The 22,539-nt window shown below is 41.1% G+C and overlaps 1 protein-coding gene across 1 annotated transcript in view; it reads left to right on the top strand.

Annotated features, from left to right (window-relative positions):
- EXOC2 (exocyst complex component 2) overlaps positions 1-21,428 on the top strand; it is a 137,761-nt gene extending 116,333 nt beyond the window's left edge. Inside the window, exons 23-27 of the mRNA XM_018564356.1 lie at positions 9,659-9,714; positions 11,052-11,174; positions 11,897-11,958; positions 16,475-16,534; positions 21,277-21,428. Coding sequence (XP_018419858.1) covers positions 9,659-9,714; positions 11,052-11,174; positions 11,897-11,958; positions 16,475-16,534; positions 21,277-21,370 — 395 coding nt within the window. The 3' untranslated portion in view covers positions 21,371-21,428. The remainder of the gene's footprint in view (positions 1-9,658; positions 9,715-11,051; positions 11,175-11,896; positions 11,959-16,474; positions 16,535-21,276) is intronic.
- The last annotated feature ends 1,111 nt before the right edge of the window (positions 21,429-22,539 follow it).

Genomic DNA, 22,539 nt, shown 5'->3' on the forward strand with positions numbered 1-22,539 from the left:
TTCCATTTCCTGGCCATCGGGCGTGTGCAATCCCCACTGTAGTTCTGTTGAAAGAGACGTAATTACATTGCCGCTCACTCTAGTAGGTGGACCCACCATCTGAACCACCTACTATAACTGCGTTGTTTGCTTAACGGGTCAGGCGACTCCTGGTCTGTCCTGCCTCCTATGACCTCACACTCTGAATGACAAGCCAAGAGTCTTCTGCTCTGTCATAGTCATCCACAGTCCCGCCCATTGTGTACACATTTCCTAATGCATGCTGGAGACTATAGTCTCATTAAGCAGCCACGAACACTGGTAATAAGTGACATTGTCGTTTCTGAAATCTCTCCTTACTGTGAGCCAGGGCATTGTGGGTTCTTTCTCTTTGCATTGATGATGTCTCTGGTTTTAAATGGTGAGTTTATAAAAAAGAGATGCAATAAAAAAAAAAAACAAGTTATGTTTTTTTTCTTTATTAGTAGATCTGTTGGATAGTTTGTATTACTATCTGAGAGTTCAGCTATAATATGGCAATATTCATAATCTGGTCAGTGAAGGTTTAAAGGTACATAATTACTGTTGCTAAAAAAGTAAATATACACACAGTTTATTTGACATACGTGTTTTGAAGTTGATTCAATTGCTTTATATTTGGCTGTTGGTTTTCCTGTACTCCATTATGTTTCATAGTCATTTCCTCCACCCTCTGTTTAGTGACGTGATCTTTCTTACTACATTCTAATTCATCAGGCTCCTCTGGCTACTCATTCATTCTATTTTATGGTGGCAAAAAAGTGAAAAACATGTTTATCAACTTCAGTCTTTTAATTTCCTAGCCACAACCATACTATATTTCCTTTAGGGGTTTTTGTATTTTGCTTTTAAGAAGCCACATAACAAGCACGGTGCAGAGAAAGAAGGAAGAGCAGCGTGAAAGTTGTTTGCCGTTTTTTTTCTCCACTATACAACATACAGCTTCCTTTCTGCCTATTGCATTAGCTATTGATTGAGATATTTACTGGAAGTACTTCATAGGGGCGGAGTCAGCAGTAAACCTGTTATTCTTAATCATTTGAGCCCTGGGGAAATCCCATTACTGACTCGTGCTGCAGACAAGTAGGCGAGAAGTGCTGTTATTGGGATGTGTGGGTGGGGACAGGTAGCACACGGTATCATCTCTGACCAGCTGTTGAGTAAACTGCTTAAAGGTTAGGGAATTCTAGCTGTTTATGTACCGTGTGAATTTTAAACTATTTACGAGTACTGTAGTTTTGTTTACATGATATAATTAATAGCAGATTACATTATTCAGCAATAAATGATGGACTGTTGATTACGTTTGCAGATTCTTTATTGTCTATGTACACCTCCTCCCTTGGCCTGACTTCCAATGCCATCTCTATGCTGATGACACTCAAATCTATCTTTTTACACCTTAGTTCCCCTCTTCAGTTTTCTTGCACATCACTAATTTCGTAACTGACATATCAGAATGGAAGTCACACCACTTCTTCAAAGTAAATCTTTCAAAAACTGAGCTTAAAATATTTTCTCCCATACCCCTCTCCTAACGTTTCCATTGAGATCAGTAGCACAGCAGTCCTTCCCACCACTCATGCCAGGGTGCTAGGTGTAATCCTGTACTGTGACCTCTCCTTTCAGTCCCACATTCAATCACTTTCCAAATCTTGCCGCCAACACCTCCAAAATACACCCCTTCTTAACTAATGAAACCGCAAAGCTACTAATCCACTACCTTGTTATCTCTCCCCATGACTATTGAAAATCCCTCCTCATTGGACTACCTCTACACAGACTATCCCCCCTTCAGTCTATCATGATTGCTGCTGCCAGACTCATCCACCCAACCAACTGCTCAGTGTCTGCAACCCCCTCTGCCAATCTCTCCACTGGGTTCAATCGCACAAAGAATACAATTCAAGATATTACCAACCACTTACAAAGCCTTCCACAACTCTTCCCCCGACTATCTCCAACCTAGTCTCAAAGTATCACCCAAACCATCCTCTCTGCTCCTCCTAAGACCTCCTGCTCTCTCACTACTTCATCAATGCTCACCCCCAGGACTTCTCCAGAGTCTCTTCCATCCTCTTAAACTCCCTACTCCATCCCGTCTGGCTGTCTACTTCTCTGTCTGCCTTTAGGCAATCCCTGAAAACCCATTACTTCAGGGAAGCCTATCCCACCTCTACCTAACAGCTGAAATTGTACTTTCGTAAACAGTTGATCCCCACACCGCTGCCACCTTTTGTATCACTTGCCCCTCCCTTTTAAATTGTAAGCACTCTTGAGCAGGGCCCTTGTCTTGAATTGTATTGTAACAGGACTGTCTCCCTTTATATTGTAAAGGGCTGTGCAAACTATTGGAGCTATATGAATCCTGTATTATAATAATAATGATTACAGGAAGAACAACAATGTGCACATTATCTTTTAGGTAGGCAATTGGCAAATTCAATTGTTTTTCAGAACAACATTACTTGGATAGTTTGGATCCATTGACATTTATTTGTGTGTTCAGCAGGTAACATATTTATGTATGGTTTGCCAAAACCCTTTAATATGTAATAGGAACAGAGATAGACATTAAAATGTAGGGCCTAAAAAATAACATGGGTTTAACCTATACCATTGAGCTTACTGGCCAAAAATATTATACTTGCTTGGTTTAGAACAATTGTTTAGAACAGTGACTTAGAGATTTGCAGAGGTCTAATATGTACAGACAATAATTAACCTGAGCCCTGCAACCCTAGCTTGAGAAAACAATCATCAGTTGACTTTAAAACCCTGCCGTTATGCTTCCTGTTGTGTACCACTTCTGTAACTTCATCACCTTTAAACCTTTTTTAGCTACCTCCACCTGAAGTAGAACTTACCAAATCCTCTGAAAATCCCAAATGTTTGGGTATTTACCCTCTATATTAGTTCCTCCTCTTTCCTGAGTCGAAACCCATTCAACTTAACTATATCCATATTGCATGTCACTTTGAGGTTAACCAATATACAGTTAAGTATATTGTCTGACTGGATATAACAGCTGTTGGGTGCAGGGGATTTATGAGGATGGGGATGACTTCAATGAAGGCATCTGCAGTGCCTACGCATGTAAGTATACAGTATTGTCCCACTGGGAATGGTGGCTGTTAGTGGTATACGTTTTTAAATTGAAAGGGTGGTGGCTTAAATAAAACTATGCAGTCCAAGGGGCAGCTCTTTAACCCCTGCATTGCTCATTATTTAAAGGGTAACTATACCATTTATCTAATATCTAATGACAGACATACATGTAACAGTCCATAGATGCAGACTGTACATGTTTCCTCTACCCACAGCCTGCCTGCTCACGTGGCAAGTTGCATAATTCTTTCTTAACTCTTTCTTTTCTGTTTGCTGCTGCCTGTTAGGAGGACACTTATATAACCTGCACCTCCATAGGGTATAACTGCTATAATGAGAGCAACCACAGAGTCATTATACCTTATGGGGGTTCAGAGACTGTAGATATCCTCTTAACAGGTAGGGGGACCAAAAGGACCACAGTTATTAAACTGGGCAGTGACACTTTGTAGATCTGCCTCTGTATTATGTATGTTTGTTGGGATTAGTAGAAGACGGACAGGACATACTAAAATGTATGATAATATGTGTAGTTATTCTTAATAACTTATCATTGTAGACTGCTTTGTGTATTCATTAGTTTGTGTCTGGTCTGCTTGACGTTAAGGATACCAGTATACTATTCAATAAGACAGTGCAGAGAGCAGGGGAAAGTTTTAAAAGAATGCAGTAACCAATAGCAACTAGTTATATGTCACATCATAGAGGATGTGATCCCAATAAACTAAGACCTGGTATACCATGGCATAGGTTACTGTATTTTACACATCCCTTTTGCTCTTTGCATTATATTATTGTATACACCACATCAGTTAGTCAGCTATTATGAAGGTCTCCCATTTGTAGGTTATTCGTACACCTGCTGTCATTTCCCGAATACTCAAGCTGCCAACTGAGCCAACCCCCCACACATTGCTTTTATTTCTTATGGGATTCATATTCAACTGTAGGTAATAATACAATAGCACAATCATAAAACAAAACATGGCAACAAATACAAAAAAATGAAATGACCCCTGTTCAAAAGTCTGCATACCCTTACTTCTTAATACTCTGTATTGCCCCCTTTAGCATTAATGACAGCATGCAGTATTTTGTAATAGTTGTCTATAAGGCCCCTGAATCCTTGCAGGTGGTATAGCTGCCCATTCGTCTTGACAAAATTCCTCTAGGTCATGCAAAGTCTTTGGTTGTCTTGCATGAACCGCACGTTTGATATCTCCCCAGAGTGGCTCAATGATATTATGGTCAGGAGACTGATAGCCACTCCAGAACCTTTTTCTGCTGTAACCACTGGATGATCAACTTAGTCTTGTGATTAGGGTCATTGTCGTGCTGGAAAGTCCAAGAGTATCCCATGCGCAGCTTTCGTTCAGAAGCATGCAAATTGTCTGCCATTATTTTCTGATAACATGCTGCATTCATCTTGCCATCAATTTTCACAAGATTCCCTGTACCTTTAAAGCTCATACACCCCCAAAACATCAGGGAGCTACCACCATGCTTCACAGTGGGGATGGTATTCTTGTCACTATAGGCCTTGTTGACCCATCTCCAAACATAGCGTTTATGGTTGTGTCCATAAAGCTGTATTTTGGTCTCATCACTCCAAAATTACTTTGTGGCAGACGCTGTGAAGCGTGTCAAGTTGTTGTCTAGCATATTGTAACCAGGCTTTTTTTGTGGCATTGGTGCAGTGAAGGCTTCTTTCTGGCAACTTGACCATGCAGCTCATTTTTGTTCCAAGTATCGTCGTATTGTGCTCTTTGAAACAACCACACTGTCTTTTTCCAGAGCAGCCTGTATTTCTCCTGAGGTTACCTGTGGGTTTTTCTTTGTATCCCGAACAATTCTTCTGGCAGTTGTGGCTGCAATCTTTCTTGGTCTACCTGACCTTGGCTTGCTATCAAGAGATCCCCCAATTTTCCACTTCTAAGTGATTGAACAGTACTGACTGGCATTTACTTTTTATATTCTTTTCCAACTTTATAAAGTTCCATTACTTTGTTAGGCAGGTGTTTTGACAGTTCTTTTCTGCTCCCAATGGCTCAGTATGTAGTCTGCTCAGTGCATCTACGTGAGAGCCAACAAACTCATTGACTATTTATACACAGACACTAATTGCAATTTAAAAAGCCACAGATGTGGTAAATTAACCTTTAATTGCCATTTCAACCTGTATGCCTTCGTTCACACCCGAACGTTTTGTAGCGCGTTCTACGCTCAACGAACGCTCTACAAAACGCTCAAAAATATAAATCCCATTGTATTCAATGGTCTCGTTCCCACCTTGGCGTATTTCCGCCCGTCCCTAACGCGCTACAAAACGGCCCACGCCTGAAAAGGTACAGGTACTACTTTGGGCCATTTTGTTGCACGTTTCCATTGGGATACAGCCAAGTAGCCTTCGGAAACGCGCAACTTTTTTACCGCAAATCGCGGTAAAAAACCGCGCGACAGGCGCGCATATGCAATACGCCTAGGTGTGAACGAGACCTAAGTGTCACCTTGTGTGTCTGTAACAAGGCCAAACATTCCAGAGTATGTAAACTTTTGATCAGGGCCATTTGGGTGATTTTTGTTATCATGTGATAATAAATGGCTTCATATGATATCCTTAAAAGAGAACTATGGGGTAACCTTTTTATCCCATAGTTCTCTTAAGGGTCACGGGAGGACATAAACTAACGTCCTCCCGTGACCCAAAGCTTAGTATATAGCAAGCTACAGCTCGCTATATACTGAGCGCCGCACCCGGGACAGATCCTGACAATACTGTCGAGATCCACCCAGCTGTGTAAGTTACCTGCCTAGCTAGAGTCAGAGACAGCTGTGCCGCCCCCTCCTCTGTCCGTTCTACCAGTCAGCGCTGGAGGATCGGTGAGGGGCGGAGGGAACCCCTGCGGGGAGCAGTTACTGCCAGTCACCTCTCTCTGCAGGGAGATGATCGGGAAGTAAGCGAGCGACGGTATGCGTCCGTTAGCTTCCTGATCTACAGAGCCGACATGTGACAGTTTCATTGTCACACGTCGGCTCTAACTCTGAGGATGAGTGAAAATCACTCACCTCATAGTTCTCCTTTAAATAAAAGACAGTTTTTTTGGCATGATCAGTCATATTTTCAATATTTAATGCCAAAAAATGTCACAATTTCTGCCAGGGTATGCAAACTTTTGCGCACAACTGTGGGCTTTGATCTGTAATTCAGAGCCTAAGCAGTACGCACAGATATATTTAATGTCCATGCAGACTGTAGTCTTCTCTATCTAACAGTTTGCACTGTTATATCTAACCACATTTACAAGTATGAATATGTAATTTCCAGGAGCCTATTGGAACTCACAAATAGTTGTGAATTTTCTTAGTCATTCACTAGAACATTGCAAATGGGTTTTTGGCTTTAGCACTGTTGTAGTAAAAAAAAAGTGACTCATGTTATGGTCTTGCTTTTCTGTAAGACATGCTGCATTTTTCCTGCTTTTGCTTCTGTTTCTGTGTAATGTCAATATGGCGCATAGATCCATTGAAATAAAAATTAAAGTAGTGGTTATATTGACAGTAATAATATGTATGTCATAAGAGCACGTAAAGTAATGCCTTAATGTGAAAGTGTAACTTCTTTAAAACCTACCCACAAGCCTCCTCACTCTGGTCTTGTTAGTACAGAAATGTCTCAGAGGTAACCCCGTGCATTAAGAACGGAGCTTGTAGCTGAGGTGTAAGTGACTACTTGAACAAGGTGGAATTGAGCAAAATGTTTGTAATATTTTTAAATTACCAAGGAGCTAGTATAGAAGAATGTATTGTATCCACAAAAAGATTTCATTCCTGCACCAGTCATACTCTTGAGCCTTGACTTTAAGTATGTTATTGTATACATAATGATTCAAAGAAGCAAAGCCAGATTGGTGACAACTGAGTAAAAATAGACTTTCAACATTGATTTTTCTTTCCTTCCATCACTTACCACCAGGTTCTGCAATAAATAGCATGCAACATTAAGTGAGAGACTGCTATTTAGTGCTGGGCATCAATATTTCTAGTGCGTATGGCATTCCGAGAATAAGGGTGCAAACTGGCAGTATTTCAACCTTATTGGAATATTATATACTATTATTATACAGGATTTATATAGTGCCACAGTTTGCACAGCGCTTTAAAATATAGGGAGGACATTACAGTTACAATCCAAGTCAAAACCAGATGGTTAGAAGGGCCCTGCCTGTGAGAGCAAATATGTAAACCTTTACAATAAACGTCTCTTTGATCCCTTCTGCTAAATATACCATTGAAAGCATTTGGTTTTATATCTGTTTGAGAAGTGCAAAAAAATATACCTGTGAGAAAATGTACTGCTTGATTGTTCCAGATATCTCCATATCAAAGACTAGAGGCCACCACCTAAAGCTGGTGGAGAAAAGATTTAAGCACAAGGGGCGTAGGGGCTTCTTCTCAGAGCGGTTAGGGTCTGGAACCCTCTGTCACAAGCAGTGGTATCAGCTGAGAGTGTTGAATCATTCAAAATACATTTGGACACTTTCCTCAGACCGGAACATACAGGGGTACAGGTAAAAAAAATAAGATCACATGGGGACTGGTACACAAGCATACACATGCAGAATCACAAACATACACACAATAGGTTGATCTTGATGGACCTGTGTCTTTATTCAACCTCAAATACTATGTAACTATATCTTTTGAGCTGATCACTTCCTGTGCATATGGAGGGGGGTTATGGAGGTGAGAAGAAAGAGGTAGGGGGTGAAGAGAGGTCTTTGTCTTTTTTGTAACCCTTTAGATATGAAGTAGGCAGGGCTGACACCCCATCTTTAGGACCTAAGAGCTAACTGGAAGGTAGGTCCCAACTATCCTGGCAGATCCATGAGGATTGTTTTTGTAATTGCATTGTGTTTGAAGAGATAAAATGACAAAACACGGGGTAATACGCATTGATTGCAGAGATGCCCTGTCATCTGCCTTGACATATCTCTTAAACAAGCCATGATAAAGGACCATACACATTTTTGCTGGAATGACCCAGTAACAAAGTTGTATTTACTGTACATACAATAATGTGACAAAGCTGGTGTTATGACATCAGACTCTTAAAGAGAAACTGAACTCTGGAAGCTGTGCCCAAAAAAGGAAGGCAGAAGGCAAAGAACTAGTCGCCAGTATTGCCTGTGGTCTCCTTGCAGCTGATCTTTTGTCCATTACTGATTTAGCATGCTTTGTTCTGCACTATGTCTCAGTATGGAGATGGCCATCTTGGTAGAGACAAGGCTTTACTTACTCATGTTAGAGTCTCCAGAAAAGAGAAGAGAAGAGTGAGAAGCACAGTAGTGACATCACCTAATCTCACTCCAAATCTCCTGAGACTAGCAGTCAGAGGCAGCAGTGCCTTAGATCTCACACTGCAGATACACAGCAATGGGGCTGCAAGCATAAAAATGTTTAGGCACCCTCACATGCCTAGAAGTCAACTACAATTTTCCTTTAGGGATTCAAAATGAAAGGTAGATTGCTTAGGGAAAACTAACATGTTTAAATGTTTCCTATAACACAGCAAGTCTTCACTTTTATAGTTCAGTTCCACTTCCTGGCAACACAATCGAACCCCGGAACTCTGAAATTGTAAACCCTAACAAAAATTAACCCCTTCATGACTGAGGCCTTTTTTCATTTTTTGTACGTTGTATGTTATATTCCACATTTTAGGCCTGAAAATTACTTAAAACCCCCCAACATTATATATTTTCTGAATGCCAAGACCCTATAGAATAAAATGGTGGTAGTTGCAAATTTTTATGTTGCGCAATATTAGCGCAAACATTCTACAAGTCTCTGATGGCATTATCAAATGTTCTCGTATGAAAATCTACCAGTATATGGCCAGCTTTAGTCAAATTATTCAGCCATCAGTCTTCCTGTCTATGGTACCATGCTCTTTTTAATTTTCAGATTCTGTTCACTGCAAAAAGTTGTTTTCCAGTTTAAGAACCCTTTTGTGGCCATTTTGAATTTGAGACACCCAGACCAAGTTTAATGTCGGCATGGGTCAGTTACCTTCACAAAAACCATATGACTAATTTTCAGGTCTGAGAACTGGGAATACACACAGTTGCACATTTCTTGTTCTCTGCTGCAAAGTTCATTAATGTTCTTGTGGCAAGAGACATTTTATATTTGGACTTAAAAAGTGTTATTGCGGTTACCAATGGGTTTAAGCTGAAAATCAAAAATCAGCCATCAATTGTAACTTTATATTTATTATGTAATGGCACAACAGAACATAGCTATTAATAGGCACATAAAACTACAAACCGAAATATGTAAGAGGTGTGTGCGTGCGTGCGTGTGTGTGTACGTACGTACGTACTGGTCCTTTTGCTATCTAGTAAGGTTGAACCACCCAGTTTAAATTGACTGACTCTGATATTACTCTTTTTCTTGTCTTTACTGCATATCTATTCGTATATATATTATGATGTATTATCATGCAGCTAACGTCTTTGTCTGCCTGTTTCAGGTGTGAGGAACTATTTGAAGGAGGCATTAGTGAACATCATTGCTGTACATGCAGAGGTAGGTGTGCGCCAAGCTCTTCCTGGTGTCAGTTCTTTTCTATGTGATGCCTAAAGAATATCTAAACCCAAGAACAAAATATAATGCATTGCAACTTTTTGCAACATTTTCAGGAAGTACAGAGCACTGTTTGCTATAGGTTTATTCTATTTGTATGATTGTCAGTAATTAATTAGTCAATCTTTAAATCTTTTTCACTTTGAAAGGTAGTAGATATCTTTTAGACTGTGAAAGGCTGTGTTAAATGACTGTACCAATAATGAAATGATTCTGAATGCATTGTCTGTAGAAAATGAATTTCTGACAAGTTGGAGAATCATTTTGAGTAATACCTCCCATTGTACGTGTTGCCAGTGGTCATTTTTATGCCTAGATTGCTGCAATATAGTCCATTTTGTAGAAATATTTGTTAAATCGTGTCAGTCTGTGGCCAAACTTAGTCAGTGCTGAGCTAACCTATCAATTGAATCTTGTATGTTGTTTTCTGTAGTTCAGTGTGAAGCCTCCTTGTGCCATTCTGTGCCAGGGAGTAATATCACAGCATCCACCATGCAAATGTAGACAATGTCAATTAAATGTACAGAAAACATCAATTTTCACTGCTCTTGATAGCTGGGCTGTATGTATTCCACTCGTTGACTATGTATTAATGCATTATGACTAGGGATGCACAGATACTTTTCGAGTACCAATGCCGATACTTGGCATTTTCATAAGAACTACCAGGGTTGCAGCGGTTGCAGCTGAGACCTGGCTCTGGTGCTCCACCACTGTCCTGAAATCATTATCTGTATTGTTTTAGAAAAACTGTCATGTGACAATAAACACAAATGTATCAGTACTCGTACTTGTAAGTACTCTGCAAGTACCAGTACTCGTAAAACTGGTATCTGTGCATCCCTTTATTTATATTTATAAAAACAAAATCGTACATTAAAACAGAGATGTACAAATCCCAGGAGCTCCGTGTGCTCCTTACAAATGACAGCTGCCTCCTAATTTTTGAATTTTTCTCTAGTGTAGTCTTGGAGCTCAAAAGTATCGGTACATGTACTCGTACTTGTACCGAGTACTGTACTTGGTATCTATGCAACCCTAATTATGACTCCTGTTTAACCCAATCAGACTCTCTGGAAGCTCCAGCAGTCCCAAGTGGCCTTATTTTGCAATACCCCTATGCCACAAACTCTCTACTTGTTAATGAGACAACCATACCAGTAATAGGACATTGATTACATGTCATACTAACTGAAATGTCACCAGTTTGGTCATGTTCATGTAACTGGAATCTTTAGCATGATAAGGTAAATATTTAACATTGATATTGACAATTCCAGGTATTCTCAATTTCTAAAGAACTTGTCCCCAGAGTAATGTCAAGGATCGTGGAAGCAGTAGCGGAAGAGCTAAGCAGGCTCATGCAATGTGTATCATCCTTTAGCAGGAATGGAGCAATACAGGTGCGTCCATGTTCTGATCACTTTATTTTTGCTATTTGACATATGTGGGCAACACACTTGTCTTGGTGCTTAGCACTTTTGCCTTGTACCACTGGGCTCCTCAGTTTGAATCCCATCCAGGATATTTATTGCATGGAGTTTGCATGTACTCTCAGTGCTTGCATGGGTTTTCTTTAGGTTCTTTGGATTCATCCAATACTCCAAAGACATGCTGGTACACAGACACACGCAGTAAACTAATAACTTTTTTTGTGCCCAAATTATCTTTTTTCACATTAACATGAACTCCTTCCACAAAGAGCTTGCGGTTCATATCACAGGGTTAATCTCCCAAGCACTCATAAACATTCTAGGGTGAAAAACAGTGTACCAGACAGTAGGTTTTTTAATTGGGGAGAGATTCTTGCACCTTGCAGAAACACACTGCATGCAGGAAAAAGCCTGGTTGGCTTTTGACCCTCAGTGCTCAGTTCTGCAATGCAACAGTGCTATGCCCTGGGTGGGTGAGTTCTTGAGAAGGCCGATCACTGCGGCATATTCCTGTTTTCCTTTTCTCTACCAGTGTCCAGAAGTGTATATCCCTTGATGTTGTAGACTTGATTATCTGCTAGCAGTTGCCCACCACATGCTTAAAATACTAAAACAGCAATTGGTTTCATTATGAAAAGTGTAACTGGACATTTATTATTATTCAGAAAGTAACAAATTGTTTTTCTCATCAGGCACGACTTGAAATTTGCTCGCTGACAGATGCAGTAGCTATTTATCTGACAAAAGACAGCAAGTAAGTATGTGTCCTTCTGTCAGATATATGTATGGGAACCAAGAACTACTTTTTCTTTGGTGTACACCTTGCAAAAACCAGAGACAACATAACATGTCTGATGCTGAGAAGGCTGTGACAAATATCAGAAGTAATTATAAGAAAACAGTTTAACTTTCCCCAACAGACTTGTGAATCTTAAGACATTTGCTTAACCCCGACTCCATGCTTGAGTATCTACACTCCTGTATGACAGTAGATCATGCCGATATTTCTAAGCAGAGTCTGTTAATATACAATAGATTTGCAGTATATGTTGTGATATCTACTGTATGTGAGGATGCTCCTAGATACAGGAACATTTGTACCAGCAGAATCTCCTATGCATTCTCAGATTTTCCAGTCAGGTGTTAGGGTAGCTATTAGAGATGGGCCTGGGCTTGGTATGAACCCAGTTCCTCTAAGTTTTCCCATGCCTGCTCAATAACTCCCCCGGCCCAACCAGTGGCCCTTGTGACGTATGGCTGCACCTCTCCACAACTGATTGGGTTGGGAAGAGGTGGTGGCAGTCACAGTTTGGAGCAGGCTTGGGTAAACTGAGATGAACAGGGTTCCCACCAAGGCTAGGCTCATCATTAGTAGCTATTAGCCAGGTAATTGCTTTTCTGCTTCTTTAGAATCTAGCAGCATTCCATATCTTTTTAAAGCTTAAAGTAAACTTGTGCTTTGTCCATGCAGGACAGGCTCACATAACCGCCACCCTTCCCAGCTGAACACCATAATGCATTATGACTAGGGATGCACAGATACTTTTCGAGTACCAATGCCGATACTTGGCATTTTCATAAGAACTACCAGGGTTGCAGCGGTTGCAGCTGAGACCTGGCTCTGGTGCTCCACCACTGTCCTGAAATCATTATCTGTATTGTTTTAGAAAAACTGTCATGTGACAATAAACACAAATGTATCAGTACTCGTACTTGTAAGTACTCTGCAAGTACCAGTACTCGTAAAACTGGTATCTGTGCATCCCTTTATTTATATTTATAAAAACAAAATCGTACATTAAAACAGAGATGTACAAATCCCAGGAGCTCCGTGTGCTCCTTACAAATGACAGCTGCCTCCTAATTTTTGAATTTTTCTCTAGTGTAGTCTTGGAGCTCAAAAGTATCGGTACATGTACTCGTACTTGTACCGAGTACTGTACTTGGTATCTATGCAACCCTAATTATGACTCCTGTTTAACCCAATCAGACTCTCTGGAAGCTCCAGCAGTCCCAAGTGGCCTTATTTTGCAATACCCCTATGCCACAAACTCTCTACTTGTTAATGAGACAACCATACCAGTAATAGGACATTGATTACATGTCATACTAACTGAAATGTCACCAGTTTGGTCATGTTCATGTAACTGGAATCTTTAGCATGATAAGGTAAATATTTAACATTGATATTGACAATTCCAGGTATTCTCAATTTCTAAAGAACTTGTCCCCAGAGTAATGTCAAGGATCGTGGAAGCAGTAGCGGAAGAGCTAAGCAGGCTCATGCAATGTGTATCATCCTTTAGCAGGAATGGAGCAATACAGGTGCGTCCATGTTCTGATCACTTTATTTTTGCTATTTGACATATGTGGGCAACACACTTGTCTTGGTGCTTAGCACTTTTGCCTTGTACCACTGGGCTCCTCAGTTTGAATCCCATCCAGGATATTTATTGCATGGAGTTTGCATGTACTCTCAGTGCTTGCATGGGTTTTCTTTAGGTTCTTTGGATTCATCCAATACTCCAAAGACATGCTGGTACACAGACACACGCAGTAAACTAATAACTTTTTTTGTGCCCAAATTATCTTTTTTCACATTAACATGAACTCCTTCCACAAAGAGCTTGCGGTTCATATCACAGGGTTAATCTCCCAAGCACTCATAAACATTCTAGGGTGAAAAACAGTGTACCAGACAGTAGGTTTTTTAATTGGGGAGAGATTCTTGCACCTTGCAGAAACACACTGCATGCAGGAAAAAGCCTGGTTGGCTTTTGACCCTCAGTGCTCAGTTCTGCAATGCAACAGTGCTATGCCCTGGGTGGGTGAGTTCTTGAGAAGGCCGATCACTGCGGCATATTCCTGTTTTCCTTTTCTCTACCAGTGTCCAGAAGTGTATATCCCTTGATGTTGTAGACTTGATTATCTGCTAGCAGTTGCCCACCACATGCTTAAAATACTAAAACAGCAATTGGTTTCATTATGAAAAGTGTAACTGGACATTTATTATTATTCAGAAAGTAACAAATTGTTTTTCTCATCAGGCACGACTTGAAATTTGCTCGCTGACAGATGCAGTAGCTATTTATCTGACAAAAGACAGCAAGTAAGTATGTGTCCTTCTGTCAGATATATGTATGGGAACCAAGAACTACTTTTTCTTTGGTGTACACCTTGCAAAAACCAGAGACAACATAACATGTCTGATGCTGAGAAGGCTGTGACAAATATCAGAAGTAATTATAAGAAAACAGTTTAACTTTCCCCAACAGACTTGTGAATCTTAAGACATTTGCTTAACCCCGACTCCATGCTTGAGTATCTACACTCCTGTATGACAGTAGATCATGCCGATATTTCTAAGCAGAGTCTGTTAATATACAATAGATTTGCAGTATATGTTGTGATATCTACTGTATGTGAGGATGCTCCTAGATACAGGAACATTTGTACCAGCAGAATCTCCTATGCATTCTCAGATTTTCCAGTCAGGTGTTAGGGTAGCTATTAGAGATGGGCCTGGGCTTGGTATGAACCCAGTTCCTCTAAGTTTTCCCATGCCTGCTCAATAACTCCCCCGGCCCAACCAGTGGCCCTTGTGACGTATGGCTGCACCTCTCCACAACTGATTGGGTTGGGAAGAGGTGGTGGCAGTCACAGTTTGGAGCAGGCTTGGGTAAACTGAGATGAACAGGGTTCCCACCAAGGCTAGGCTCATCATTAGTAGCTATTAGCCAGGTAATTGCTTTTCTGCTTCTTTAGAATCTAGCAGCATTCCATATCTTTTTAAAGCTTAAAGTAAACTTGTGCTTTGTCCATGCAGGACAGGCTCACATAACCGCCACCCTTCCCAGCTGAACACCATTATCTTCTCTCTTCGAACCCTACCTTCTTTCTAATGCTGCTCTGATTGGCAATCAGGAGCAAATAAATAAACCTGGTACTTTTGGGGTATGGGGAGCAGCCCACTCACATCACTTCCTCCCAGGTGCTCAGGTACCTAGTCTAGTCACATAGGGGCACAGAGAAAGTTGTGGTGGTCTGTTATTCTAAACTGTCTCTGTAGGCAACTTCATGGCAGTAAAATATTTTTGCTCTGTGGATTGCAACAGGAGTTCAAATGTATATTGATAAATACTGCCCCCTTTGAAGGATGTTTTTTGTTTCTTTTTGTTTTTTGGATAGAGTGGTGAAAAGTTCGATTTTTCTTTCAGGCTTTTGGGGAGATTTCCCTTCACTTTATGTCACTGTGATAGGAAGACAGGCAGGAAGTGATAGGAAATCTCTCCAATGAGGAAAAAGACCGCAGTAAAAGCCTTATGGATGTTCTTTCCCTTCCGCATTCTGTTTAAAAAGTAACGTTTTTAAAACTTTTGTTTTTGTAAGTTACTTTATGTAAATTCTGTAGTAGGTTTGTTTGCCCAGTGGAATTGTGTTTAGCTCACTATGCAAAGAATGGCATTGCAGAATTGTGGCATCTTCACAAGTACATAGACTTCTAAATTCAAAGAGATCTGTTACCATATCATGTTTCTTGGCTGATCAGCTTTTCCCATCGTCACTAGCAAGCAAATGTAAGTTATAATAGACATGAGAATGGACTAGCTCAGTGGGTCAGGGCACCACATCCAAAATGCAAATATAACTAGTAAACATATGGGGCTGATGGACAAAATAGAGAGGGGGAGAGAAAGAGGAGTCAAAACTGGCTGATCATGTACCTGCTAAGAATATTTCTGGTTAATACGCTTAGAATTAATCTATTCGACCCCTCTTTTTCTCCCCCTCCCTCACCTTTTTGTCAACTGGCCCCATATTGGGAGGGTGCCTTTTTATGACTGTGCTTAGACATAGCTGTTTGTTTTCTCTAGATTGAGGATGTATACATACCCTCCACCCACCATTATTATTCAGTGTAATAATAGAGGTGCAATGCTTCTTTTTATTGATGAACATTATATTTGTATAGTCCGCTGGTGGGATTGTCAAGGGTAATATTAAGCAATAGCAAAAGTATCTTGTGAATGCCATATGTTATATGCGGGCATATTTTTTATGTAATCTTGATCAATTTTGGAAGTATGCATAAATAAAATGTATTATTTTATGAAACAACATACATGGTCTATCATTGAAGCACCTGAAAGGTCCCTTAAGAAACAATTTGGTTATATGAGTAACAGAAAGTTAATAAAGGGGAGCAAGCTTATTGATGTTGTTCTATGTTGTGAAATGCATAACCTATACGTTTGCTGTTTGTTACACAGATCCAGTTTCAAACAAGCACTGGAAGCTCTTCCTCAACTTCCCAGTGGCAGTGACAAGAAGTGAGTAATTTCCACCAGCTTACAACGCAACTCCCTAAATACCTTGCGTTAGCTTATCCTTATTCATTTAAGACTGGCATATGTGTAAAGTATAGAAACACTTTCTTATACATCAGCACCCAATAACAGGGGGAACCTAGATTAGTTTTCCATGTGAAATGGCTAGCGCATACATCAAACAGTGGTTATTGTATGGACCTGTCATAAGTGACTTCTCTAACTGGTTACTGACCCACACTAGCTTCACTTCCGCTAATTGGAAACCGTGCTAGCACTCAATGAAGCATTGACGTTTCCTTTTTTTTTTTTTCAAGCTCCTCTATCAAAGCTTAACCTATGCTTTATGATTGATGTGCTTCAGCAAGTTCACTTACAGACATGACTTCCTTTCTGTCCTTTTGTTATGTCTGCTTTGCTACCTCATGATACAAGTCTCTTTTTTTATCTGTGTCTCCACTGATGTATCTGCTCCTTGTATGTTGCATTTGTTCCTATGAAAACGACATCATTATTTGTCGTTATACTCTGTTGGCTTCAACACTTTTGCAGTCAGGAATCAAGCATGCAGATCTGGTGTTCTGAGTTTCTGGTTTCATACTTGTTCAGGGTCAGTGTCTCCCAGTATTGAAGCTGGAGACAACTAGCTAACTAGCATTTTTAGAATACCATACTCACTACTTTATTATATTAAAACCGTAAGAGATAACTCAACTAAAGGATATTTTGTCTGAATATTTCCAAGCTGGGTGATACAGATTTTTAGGTCTTTAGTGTTAGAAATGCATACTTTTCAGAAATGCTGTGTAAGTATCGGCAAAATAAAAAATGTCATGTATGATGCAGTCTGTCACTAGCATTACCAGAGACATTTTGTTTTTCTGAGTACGCCTGTAACATAGTTTTATTACCTGTAGATCCTGCCAGTAGAGATATTATTATTATTATTCCACTTCCAGTAACATGTCAAGCTGTCCAGTTAATGTGGTACTTACATGGTTGGGAATAACCATATACTACTACCTGAGGTGTGACAATACTGTGGTCTGAGGAATCCAAAAGTGTGTATGGAGAATGAGGAAGCTATACTAAACACTGCGCCATTCTCATTTTCTCTAAAAAGTGCAAGTCTTTAACAGAAGCAGTAAGATATTAAGCTCTGGTGACTGGTGGGTAGTAGTTTGGTTGGCTGGACTTTCGCCTAACAGTTACAAAAAAAAACCCTGAACATAGTGGCAATTCCCAAAGTTTGTTGGAGCAAAATATTGAAATTTTTTTCTGCCCTTTTTCAACGGCAATTTTCAAGCTTTTGGGAAGAAAGGGCATGGGCAGCCAGGTACTGCCATAGGGGGTGGTGGGGGGGGCATGTGCAAACTGTAAAAAAAAATACTATTCAGCAGGGAGCAGCTCTTTTAAAAAGGATTAAATGGCAGCATATCAGATTTGACAATTCTTCTTACTTCTTTCTATTCTAAGTAACATGCTTGGGGGATACCATAATACTAAACTTCCACATCGGACCATTATCCAAACATGCAGCCCGGCAGGCCAAGAAAGGGAGGGGTAGCAAACCCCCACCACCACCTCACCAGGGCTGGTTCACACCAGAACTGCATCACAACTGCGTGCGTTTTTACTGTGGGCATTTTTACCACAATTTTCACAAGATCTGATGTAAGTTTTTTATTTTTTTCAAAATGTGAATTAGACCATTATGATACTTCCTTCTTTCTGTCAGAGCACTTGCAAATCTGCTTTTTTTTCTTTCATTTTGGATGCATTCCAATGCCTTTGCATGTGTTTATGTGTTTTGATGCGCTCCGTTGCGATCCGATGCAGCTAAAATAGGCAAATAGTATTTTTTCTGACTGTATCGGAACGGACTGCACTGGTATGAACAGAGCACCAAAAATCCCATAGGAAATGCAATGTGATGCGTTTTTGATGCAGCTGCCAAACTGAACAGACTGCATCACAATTGCATCTGGTGTGAACTAGCCCTGAACCATACTAGGCCACATGACTTCAACATGGGAGGGTACCTTGCTGGGTAGGGGATAATTGTTGGTCACCCAAGATCCCCTGCCTCTTTACATTAAGCTGCTGGCTGCAGAAATATCATTTGTGGTGAGTGTCAACGCATGATCTCGTCGGTCATCATGTGTTGTTTAGACAGGTCAGCGTGTGTCAATCATCGCGATTTGGTGTGGATCTGCAACTTTTCTTTTTTTTTGGTGTGTTAACCCCTTCAAAGACCAGATGAACTTAAGTATTTATTTTTTATTTTTGAACCACTTTCATTTTATTGTTGCTTATTTCTGTTTTGTAATATATTTTTTGTAAATATTTTCTTGCATGTTTTTCTTTCCTCTTACTAAAATGGAATGTAAAAATTGTTGCGCTAGTTCACACCAGTCACAATACGTTCTGTCCGGAACGCACTGGATCGCATTGCGGCCGGCTCACTTTGTTGTGGGGTGGGAGGGGGCGTGGCAGTGCATTGAAGTGAATGCCACCGCAGCCACGCCCTCCGGCCGCAATGCGATCGGCCACACGGGAACACGTGGCACATCAATGCCTGCGTTCCGGTCCGGTCAGTGCTTGCAGCATTTTTTCTGACCGGACTGCAGGCATTGATGTGCTTGTGCGGCTGATTGCATTGCGGCCGGAGGGCGTGGCTGCTGTGCCATTCACTTCAATGCACTGCCACGCCCCCTCCCACCCCACAACAAAGTGAGCCGGACGCAATGTGATCCATTGCTTTCTGGCCAGAACACACTGTAGCTGGTGTGAACTAGCCCTGAAATCTCGCATTAGAAATCAGAGAACCTTCTGTGAAGAGCGACCATAATGTAAACTCTGTAAATTTTCTGTAAATGTCAGAACTGCAACAGCAGATGCTGTGAATGGTGCATAGTTCTGTTAAAACATGTGGTGGTGGCTATTATACGTCTGTTTATAGGGTTAACTGCCTAGTAAACCTGCCCCAATTGATGATCTCTCTCAAGGTGCCCATACACCTTACGATTATCGGACGAAACTTTTCGTCCGATGATCGAACCGATTTTCGTACGACGGCCCCATCCTGCCCTGATTATCGCAAGGTTCAATCAGCGGTAGTTAGAAAAAAACACCTGGACGAATTGCGGTAATTGACTGCACTTATTTCTCTCCCGTTTATTGAAGGACACAGGGCAACAGATCGTAGATCCTGAATGGTAGGGTATATCGCCTCCTGCAGGAGTAGGACGCTAGGCACATAACAAAAAGACAGCCTAGGAGCGGCCCCTGCTGGCGGCCCAACCCCTCACTTGCTGACAAGTCTCCAGTTTTTTGCTTAGCATCAGGAGTAAGGAGCTAAAAAAATATTTTCTCTGGAAATTGTTTTCTTTTCCTCCATTTTTTTCACTGTTTCTTCAAGCAAGTGTCACCAGGGTGACACGCTGGATGTTTTTAGATCCTTGTAGTCTCTCCTGCGTGACCGACGAGCGCATGCAGACTCTGCCACTGTGGGTCGGCTGCGACATTCGGTTCCTCTCGACGCCTGCGGGTTCGTCCCGGTGGAGTGCATATGACAGGAGGTCCTGGCCTACCTGTCACAGCACTCCGCGCAGGCTGGCGGCGCCGCGACTACGGTCGGGGCGTTGTGCCCACCGCTCCCCTGCTCGTCCTGGCTGCGGATCCTCGAAGGGCCTGGAGTCTGACCGTTTCCCGGCAGGGGTATGTATGTGTTGGCGGTGACTGTCGAGGGAATCGTGGCATCTTCAGGAGGTAAGATGCTGTGCTGGGGCTGCGCTGTTTCTGTCATAGCTGCATATCCTGGCTGCCTGCTCCCTCCTACCTCGTGGTGTTCAGTATTGGGCCTGAAACCTTTCGTCCGATGATCGAACGATTGTCGTGCGGCGGCCCCCATCCTGCCCCGATTATCGCAAGGTTCAATCAGCGGTAGTTAGAAAAAACACCTGGACGAATTGCGGTAATCGACCGCACTTATTTTCATTAGCGCATGAGCAGTGTTAATCGTACGACTTTTGACAGACGGAAACGCCACCAACCTTGCGAAAAATCGTACGATCGACCAAACTTTTCAAACATGCTTGAACGTCAAAAGTCGTACGATTGTACAGTAATGTCGGTCGGGCACTACACATACACCTTACGATTGTCGTACGAAAAGTCGATCGCATACGATTATCGTATGATAATCGTAAGGTGTATGGGCACCTTCAGTCTGCTGGTGCTTGATTGTTGTCCTAGAGCTGGAAAGTCTCTCCATAGGCTGAGCCTGGGTGTGTAATATATCACATTCTGGCTGCATCTGTGGCATCTGAGAGTGTAATCATCACAGGGGGTGCTTACTAAGGTCAGATTTTATTGATATGGTTTAAACCCTGTTTTCTGAAAGGAAAAAATAAACTATTGGTGTTCATGTTTAAAAAGCTAGAGTTGAGGCTTTATTTTGTTTCTTACTTAAAGTCCATTAAAAGTGACATGTCCATCAAAAGTCTACCAGGATAACCTGTTACTGTAAGATTTGAATGCAGAACAAAAATCATTGTCGCTTATTACAGGAATTGGAAAATAATGGCTGCTTAGCTGATCTTTGTGTTTTTATATTGCACAGATTATAGTATACAGTACAGTATATGTCAGTACTCTTGTTGTACTCTGTGTTGAAGAGTCACCCCTGTGTTTTATTATTATTATTAGGCAATTTGTATTAAACATACATCTCTCTTCAACAGGTTACTGGAAGAGCTGCTAAATGAATTTAAGAGCAATATGCACTTACAACTAATGTGCTTCCAGCCATTTGCCAATATCAGCTTGAAGACCTAATAAAGCAATCATTCCTCGCCATGTAACAATCCATTTTTTATGAACATTTGCAGTTCTGCTATAGTCTTGGTAAATATACAGTATAGATCTAACTTTGATACCATTGTTTTGAACTGAATACAAAGGTTAATGCTGTTTCAGTGTTCATAAGTTATATACTATACCCAACTATCTTCTCTGCTGTCTCCCATTAACAATGTATGTAACCCTACCAACCCAGAAACATCCAATAAACTTGTTTTTTTTTCTATTGTCAAACTGGAATTCATTCTTGTACTTTTATAGATCTGGATAAGCTGGATATCAGCAAAGTTTGCTGTGGTATGACAAAATATTAGGGCTGCGGAAATTAACGATTAATCCCCCGTACTCACCTCTCCGCCGGCTTCCGGGTCTTCCGTCGGAGATCCGGATAAAAGATGCTTGTTTGTTATAAACATCTGAACCACAGAAAATAGAGGAGAAGCCCACTACGCTCAACAAGAAGTTTGATTTTTATTGACTTGGGCTTGTAACTGCAGCTGGATTCTGTTTGGGTGGCTAAAAAGGGCCTCCCCATCCAAATTAATATTTCCATTTTTGGTTGATGCTGGTTTGTTGAGTCATCTACAGGTGTCATACACATTTCAGGAATCCCAAAAGATAGATCTGTGTAACTGAATTCACATCTGGACAACATGGTTTAATAGCTAATTTAATCTAGGAGCTGTGAAGAGTAGAGAAATATTTACCGTGTTCCTCGTTCCCCCAGACATTTCCCCCTCCACGTACTGGCTGCAGAAATATCTCACAAAGACACTTAACTGTTTTTGGCCTATCCAATGAGATCATGTAGAATGCAGGACCAGAATGCGGATGGCCCCTCAATCTCCTCACATACAATGCAGGACCGCTGATCCAACATTGTACAAGAAGACATCGAGGGACACTGTCCACATAACTGGACATTTAAAAAGTTCTTAATAAATCCTGCAGGGGCCAAATGCTCCATTCTAATCTGTGTTAACTTTGCTGAGCTAGCGTGGTCAACAATTTGCCCTTCCCTTCCACCCACTTCTGTCCGACCACGCTGCACAAAAAGAGACAGATGACTAAGTGCTGACTAGGGATGCACCGATACCACTTTTTTAAGACCGAGTACGAGTACCGATACTTTTGATCAAGTACTC

This window comes from Nanorana parkeri, unplaced genomic scaffold (assembly GCF_000935625.1).
Source record: "Nanorana parkeri isolate BGI_ZX_2015 unplaced genomic scaffold, ASM93562v1 scaffold746, whole genome shotgun sequence".
NCBI classification, from domain to species: Eukaryota; Metazoa; Chordata; class Amphibia; order Anura; family Dicroglossidae; genus Nanorana; species Nanorana parkeri.